The sequence below is a fragment of the Quercus suber genome, unplaced genomic scaffold, assembly GCF_002906115.3.
Source record: "Quercus suber isolate HL8 unplaced genomic scaffold, Cork oak 2.0 scaffold_651, whole genome shotgun sequence".
Classification (NCBI taxonomy): domain Eukaryota; kingdom Viridiplantae; phylum Streptophyta; class Magnoliopsida; order Fagales; family Fagaceae; genus Quercus; species Quercus suber.
In genome coordinates this window covers 351,118-358,559 of record NW_027070092.1, presented here as the reverse complement: position 1 = coordinate 358,559, position 7,442 = coordinate 351,118, and the positions used below count along the sequence as shown (strand labels likewise).

Here is a 7,442-nt window from a genome sequence, read left to right as displayed (position 1 = left end):
TCAAGTTCCATGATCTCAAGCACCATAAAAAATTTTCTGGCAAATTTAAAGTATATTTTTTCAAAGAACTCGAGTTCCACAAATTCGAGTTTCAAAAAAATGGCAGATCTTTACATAAAAGTGTTAAATCCTTACATATTTCCAAAACAGTAAAAAATTACTAATTTGTTTGCTAAATAGTAGTAGTGGGCCATTTTCGCCCAATTTACCAACTACAAACAGTTGTGCTTAAAACATGCATGCAGGCGTACAAGGAAGAATGCCAAACTCAAGTATAGCACAGATGAGATACAGAGAAATCAAAGTGACTTTAGAATATCAATCATTCATCACTTTGTTGAATCCAGTTAGTTGTCATTTCTTCATTACAGAACGATACATATGTTCTGTACAAATATATAATGATTTTATATGTACAAGAATGGTTGATTGTCACTGAAATGTATATATATATATAACTAAGAAAAGGGGCCATCAAATGGGTCAACTTCTCGATCCAACTATACTGCTAGCAGCAGGGCCACTGCTAGATACAGTCAGCCCGCGATCATACATTCGCTGAATCTCTTCCCTGTACTCTGTCAAAGACTTGTCAGATATGGCTGGAGTTAACTCCAACACATCCCCCATTTTCAACTTGCACATGGGGTCATTCACTGGCTGATGGTTCAGCCTTGGCCTCAATTCTTCCTTCAAAGGGAAACCATACGGTGTCCATCTTGAGCTTCCTCGTCCAGATCTTTCCAACAAATCCATTATCGTCGAGTTAGCAGGAAACTCCTGTACTGACATCTGCAATATCCCCACAAGAAGCATGTCAAGGTCTCTTCACTGAATAAATTCAAAACCTCATACATGACAAAAGCCATTGCTAAAGGGTAGTTAGAACACAACATAGTTCTATTTATTTCTCCGTTTACTAGATCGACTTTAAACAAGGTAGCACAAATGATGAATAGACATTTAGATGGACCATCAGCTTATTTTGTTTATTGTGTAAAGTACAGTTGTACCTAGAAAAATGTGAAGCTTTCAAAACCTATACTTAAGAGATAAGCTCATCCAAATAAGCTACAAGCTACTAAATTAATCAAATTGGGCCCTTGAATAAGACTTGGAGCAGCACCTAGTCACAAGATTACTATTACGTTCATCCTAGTTCATACCATCTATAATAGGGAAACAGCAATCAAATAAAGGAGCATTGAACTAATACAAATTCAATCACAAACCTTATCATTCTCAATCATGATCACAAACACAGGCCCATCCTGGCCACAGTGTGGCTTATATGAATACGGACAATCCTCAGAATGCGAAGGGAATGTGCAGGGTGGCCTAATCGAATCAGCATAGGCAATGGATGAATTCATTGTCTCACATTGCCAGGTAACAACCCATCGAGCCCACTCAACCATCTGAAGAACAAATGAAGGATGTTTACAATCACCTTCCTTGTATCTCCAATGAGCCGCAAATCCAAACTCCGCCTGCAAATGCATCTCCCTTGTCCGGATTTGAACTTCAAGAGGAACCATTCCTTCATCCATCACTACTGTGTGTAGAGATCGATACCTATAATTATGAAATCTAAGTTAAAAAGGAAAAGATTGAAGTAATCAAGTGCTGAGAACCACTTTTAAGCTACTACAGACCCATTAAACTTGGGATGACTTATGTAGTCCTTGAGCTTTCCAGGTACTTCAGGCCATAGCTGGTGAACAACTCTCAATGCTTTATAGCAATCCTCCTCATTGTCAACAATCAAACGTAACCCATGAATGTCATGAATTTCATCCATAGTTAGCTTCTTTCTGCCAAACAAGAAAACAATATCACATAATTAATGTAATAATCAAATAAAATACACCATAACTAATTGAATGATACTATAAGAACAATTTTCTCAAATACATTTCACAGCTCAGACTAAGAAGTGATTTTAGAAGCCCTGAGATTCACTTTATTCATACAAAAAATATCTAACAAAATTAAACCATAGTTTCACACACCCGATACCCGATATCCAATATGGTCGCATAAATCATCATTGATTAATGAAGTTTCCAGGTAAGACTCAAAAACAATAGTTAATTAGGTGACTTTTTTTTTTTTTTTTTTTTTTTGGCAAGTAACACAGGCACCTAGTGTATCTTGAACCCACATACCTCGCCCTCCACCTAGTACATGCAAGGGGATGAGGTGCTAGTTGAGCTAGAGCTCATTCGCCCGAGTCACCTTTTCATTAATTCTAGATGCAAAATTGAAGATTAGTCCTAAAAAACTACATGGACAACCTTCTCCAGATTCGAAAGTTTAATTAGCAGTGGGCATGGATGTTTAGAGAGAGAGAGAGAGAGAGTGCATACTTCAACATTTTGGAGTATATGCTATACAAGCTCTTATGCCGCCCAGATAAGTCCTGATAAGAAACGGATTTAGCCTTAAGAGCCTGCTTTAATTTTTCTGTGGCAGAAGTGATCATCGCCTCATCAAACGACTCAACAAGCTTAGAGGACAATTCTTCATGCTGGTCTGGGTGGAGATGCTTAAAACACAGATTTTCTAGCTGATCCTTCCAACTAGAGATTCCTAAACGATTAGCCAAGGGTGCAAAAATCTCCAAGGTCTCCTTCGCAAACCTTTGTTGCTTAGCTGGAGGCAATGCATCTAGTGTCATCATATTATGCAATCGATCTGCCAATTTAATGAGGACAGCCCTTGCATCAGCCATCGCAAGGAACATGGTATGCAAGCGATCAGCCTCAACTGTTTTATTAGCTGTATTGTTGTCACGTGCAAGCTTACTCAAGTGACTTAGCTTGGAGACCTAAACAGATGCCATAAAGAAGTAGAGGCTCATAAGGTCAAAATGTCAAGATAATGCATCTCAGTAAAGCCAAATGATAAATTCTATACTGCATAAGATTTTACTTTAAAAGGTGAGAGAGAGAGGGAGAGAGAAGGGGGGGGGGGGGTGTTAATGAGAATCAAAGTTCAAATATAAATTCTATACTGCATAAGATTTTACTTTAAAAGGTGAGAGAGAGAGGGAGAGAGAAGGGGGGGGGGGGGTGTTAATGAGAATCAAAGTTCAAACTTCTAATCTATCACACAGATGCTTTGAGAAATACTACGCACTTAACAATTCATATAAACGAAAGCTTAGTCACCTAAAGTTGCGACAATATGCCAGATACCTTAAATCTGGAATATGTATTCTAAAAAAAGCAATAGGAAATGGAATTACAACCAAAACAAGTGTGAAAAAACATAGAATCTTCATAAATAGAAAAGGTGGGGTGGCAACTGAGACAGTGTCATGAAGATACACCATATCTATCTATCATATCTGTGGCTACTCCAAAGAAAATGACATATAATCAACATGCAAATTGACTACAACATCCATACTTCAACACCATAGAGATCCACACTTCACATCAAGAATCCCACAACCTTTTACAAAACAACAAAGTAGTATATTATCAATCTTAAAAGCTGGGGTTTTACTTACAACTACGAGGCAGAACACCCAATAACATGATGCTCAAGGGAAAAAAATTCATTCAAAAGCAGCATTTAAAAAGGTGAACATATTACATATGATAGAAACAACTACAATCCCTTCACATACAACAAACATTGATCACACAGAATTATATGCCCTGCTGTATCAGAATCTAATCAAGTGTCGCATCAATAATTTCTTCTTTATCTGATTCACAATTAGATCTTCTTTAATTGAATACGTCATCTAGAATTCTGCCAGCTCATGGTCCAACACAGCATTTAAGAAACAATAAGCAATCTACAAAACCATTGCTTGTAGATATTCAATTTAGCCCATTAAAACTTTCTTCTTCTTCAGCTAGATTATTCAAATAGTAAATTATAAACAGTTCATCATACATGTTTTCATGTACAAACAATAGAAACAATTTCAAGCATTGAACCAACAGTACTATTTTCTACTTAACGGTATCAAATAAAACATTTAGTTATAAAAATTCAAACTCTCACCCCTTCAACCAAATCAGCAACCCCAGCACCAAAAGTCCCAAAAACATAGTCATAATTCATAAAAGAATCATCCAGAGTGTCATGCAAAAGCCCTGCAGCAACCACAGTCGAATTAGCTCCAATCAAAGCCAGCATCACTGCAGTCTCCACACAATGCTGCAAATAAGGATCTCCACTAGCACGCATCTACAACAGAAAACAGCAAAAAGACTCTCAAACCCAAATCACAAAAACCCCACACAAACACAATAAAATCAATAAAAAATTCAAATCTTTACCTGCCCTCTATGAGCTTTCTCAGCCTCATAAAAAGCCTTAACCACAAAATCCTCACAGAAGATCTTGTGTCTCAACTGTGCCCCCAACAACAACTCCTTCACATAAGGCTCAGCAGTCCCTTGCTCCACCTCTATGTTAAAAGTCAGCTCCTCCACATTTAACTCATCCCCACAAACCTCCAATCCTGATGTAGAAGAACCATAATCTAAACAAGGACCATAAGCGTTCCTCACAAACCCATTAAACAAACCACTTTGGAAACTCAATGTGGGACTACTAGTATTATTAGTACAAGCACTACTACCTCTAGCTGAACCAACCACCACACTACTACTACCACTACTACAACAAGAAACTGGTCCTTGAAAAACTGAGACAGGGCTCAAATCCTTTTTCAAAAAGGACCCAGAAAACTTGCTTGGAGAAGAATAGCCATAAGAGCTACTCAAGCTCAGCTCCTTCAATTCCTCACTTTTCAACTCGTCACTACAAAAGCTGGAAGAGGATCTGACTGAAGAGGACGATGAGAAGAGGCAAGAGAGGCCTCCAATCACAGGCTTCTGACACGTGGACGGTGGAGATGAGCCCAGCTCGAAATCGTACGATGAGTGTGGTGTGGAGCACACGCTGCTTGGTGGACTTGCGTATAGAGCAATGGTTGGAACCGCCATGGCCTTTTGTTTTTTGCTTTGGCTTTTTTGCTTTTTTTTTTTCTGTGTTGGGTCTCAGATCACACACACAAAACCTTCAACAAGCTAATCAAAACCGAGTTTTGACGAAAACCCAGTTGATTTTTGCATTCAAAGACATAAAAAAATCACTGATTTTGAACTTTTTCTTCCACAGTAACCCAAATCCAGAGACCCTTTGAATAAAAGTTGAATCTTTTCAATTTTCTCCAGAAACCCAATTGATTTTTGCATTCAAACCCAAATAAATCAGTGATTTTTAACACAAAAACCAAATAAATGTTCCAAAATCAGAGACCCTTATTAAAAAAGTATGTTCTTTTTTTTTTTTTTAGATACAGTATTTTTTTTCCCCCAAGAAACCCAGTTGATTTTTTGCATTCAACCAAATAAATCAGTGATTTTTTTTTTTTTTTTACACACAAAAAAAAACCCAATAAATGTCCTAGACTCTGAAACCCAGTAAAGGAAAAACAACAAATTTGGGAGAGACAGAGACCAGGGAATTGAATCGGTTTGAGAAGTAAAAAAGGTTTTGATTTTGATAGAAAGAGCGAGAAACTGTGCTACAGTATGCACAAATTTATAGAAAATTTTGAACGATTGGGGGGGTTACAAAAGTACAAACAAGACAAAAAAATTTCTAAAATTTAGAAGGAATTTACAAACCTTAACCCCCAGAATTTTCAAAGGAACGGAGTCAAACAAAAGGACTTGGGAGTTGGGATTGTATTTGTTTTGAAAGAGAGAGAGAGAGAGAGAGAGAATGGTTTTGGTTTTTATTATTTTCCTCTTTTCTGTGTCTGTGTTCTTAAAATGGTTATTGCTTAAAGGCCAGGGAAAGGATATGTGAGATTACAATATTGGCCTTGGGGGTTACCTGAAATAACAGAAGGTTGAAGTGCCAAAGGACCCAAGTTGGTGTTTTTGGTTTTTTAAATCATCAACTATGTCTATGAGTATGACAGATTCATAAAAATCTATATTTAGTTTAGTTTGAAAAGCTAATTAAGGTTGGTGGTGGTTTTAGCTTTTTTTTAACTGTACAGTATAAATGAACCTGGATAGGTTTATGGGATTGGTTGAAAAAGGAGAAAAAGAATCAAAACAAAAGAAGAGAATTGAATGAATGTGGATATTGGTTACTGTTAGTAAAAGGAATTATTCCAAATTTTAGATTTGAATTGATTCATTTTGAAAAGATTGAAGTTATTATCAATTTGGGATTAGTAAAGGAAAGAAAAAATATATATATCAAAATGTAAAAAAAAGAATAGTGAATGATTGTTTGTGGATATTGTTAACTTGGGAATCTAGGATCCATGTCAGCCAAAGGAATTATTCCAATTTTACATATGAGAAAAAGCGGAAGTTACTATCAATTTTATTAAAAACAAATTATTATAGATTTAATGATAATGAACAATAAATGTGACTAGCATTAAGTAACATAATTTTTTTTTTTTGAGAAAGTCAAGTAACATAATTGAACACATCATTTTGTATTATTTATATAATAAATTTTTAATAACTAAACCATCTTCATCTTTGGTGATCAAATATTAAGCTGTGTCACTTTTTTTTTTAAGATAAAAATCATACTCTAGTATAATTTAAGAATATATGTGTGAAGTTTCCTTACCCATCACGCTCCCTTACATTTCCTTCCTCACAATAATTTATACTTGTTAAATAACTATCACGCTAAAAATTCGTAATGGTTAAGCAATGTCACACGTTTGATTAGCAACAACATTGTTAATACTCTTCTAACCCGGAAAAATATTAAAGACCATTAATAGAATCCCCAAGTTTTGTGCCTTTTCTTCCATGTAATGGTCCAGGCAGGAACCGACAGATGTTAGGCCAGCCACTTGCTCACTTGGGCTATTGACAACTTGGACATTTTGGTTTTTTTTTTTTTTTTTTTTTTTTTTGGATTTTACTTCTATTTTGGTTTTGAGAAAGAAAAAAGATTGTTATTTATTTATATAAAAAAAATTATAACATATTTGTGACACTATATTTAGGAACTGGATCAAGCTTATCTCTAAGATTTCTATTAAGGATCAAATTTTTTATATAATTTTTCTAAACAAAGATAAACAAATCCACCAAATTTTGGTAGTGTCAGCAAGTGCTAAATATGAAGCTTTTGAAGATATCATCGACAAAAAAACTAAAAGAGTGTTTGATAATATTGTTCTAGTAACGTTATTTGTATATTTTAAAAATACGCATAAGTAAAAAAGTGTATAAAAATATATGTAATATTGTTTAATCACTAAAAACTGTTATTTAAAATACTCTACCAAACAGCTTTTAAAGTCCATCGGGAGTGTATTATTTATTGGATGAATTATTTTATTCTAAGCTATCTCTATAAATCTTTTCTTTCACTATTACAATACTTTATTTAGTACTTATCCTCTTAAAATTTAATATTTGATT

The 7,442-nt window shown here is 35.1% G+C and overlaps 1 protein-coding gene across 1 annotated transcript; it reads right to left on the bottom strand.

The window, feature by feature from the left end:
* Positions 1–289: 289 nt before the first annotated feature.
* LOC111993866 (probable GTP diphosphokinase RSH2, chloroplastic) lies at positions 290–5,804 on the bottom strand. The gene is made up of 6 exons (XM_024025687.2): positions 4,302–5,804; positions 4,024–4,209; positions 2,370–2,830; positions 1,656–1,814; positions 1,233–1,575; positions 290–792 (listed from the first exon to the last, which is right to left on the bottom strand). The coding sequence occupies exons 1-6, from the start codon at positions 4,971–4,973 to the stop codon at positions 484–486; spliced, it is 2,130 nt and encodes a 709-aa protein (XP_023881455.1). The 5' UTR covers positions 4,974–5,804; the 3' UTR covers positions 290–483.
* Positions 5,805–7,442: the final 1,638 nt, after the last annotated feature.

Excerpts from the sequence above, each read along its gene's own strand:
- LOC111993866 (XM_024025687.2), bottom strand. The coding sequence starts at position 4,973 with ATGGCGGTTCCAACCATTGCTCTATACGCAAGTCCACCAAGCAGCGTG. Across the intron at positions 1,815-2,369 it reads ATATACTCCAAAATGTTGAA|AAAGAAGCTAACTATGGATG; the intron begins GTATGCACTCTC and ends CTTGTTTGGCAG. Across the intron at positions 1,576-1,655 it reads AGTCATCCCAAGTTTAATGG|GTATCGATCTCTACACACAG; the intron begins GTCTGTAGTAGC and ends TCATAATTATAG.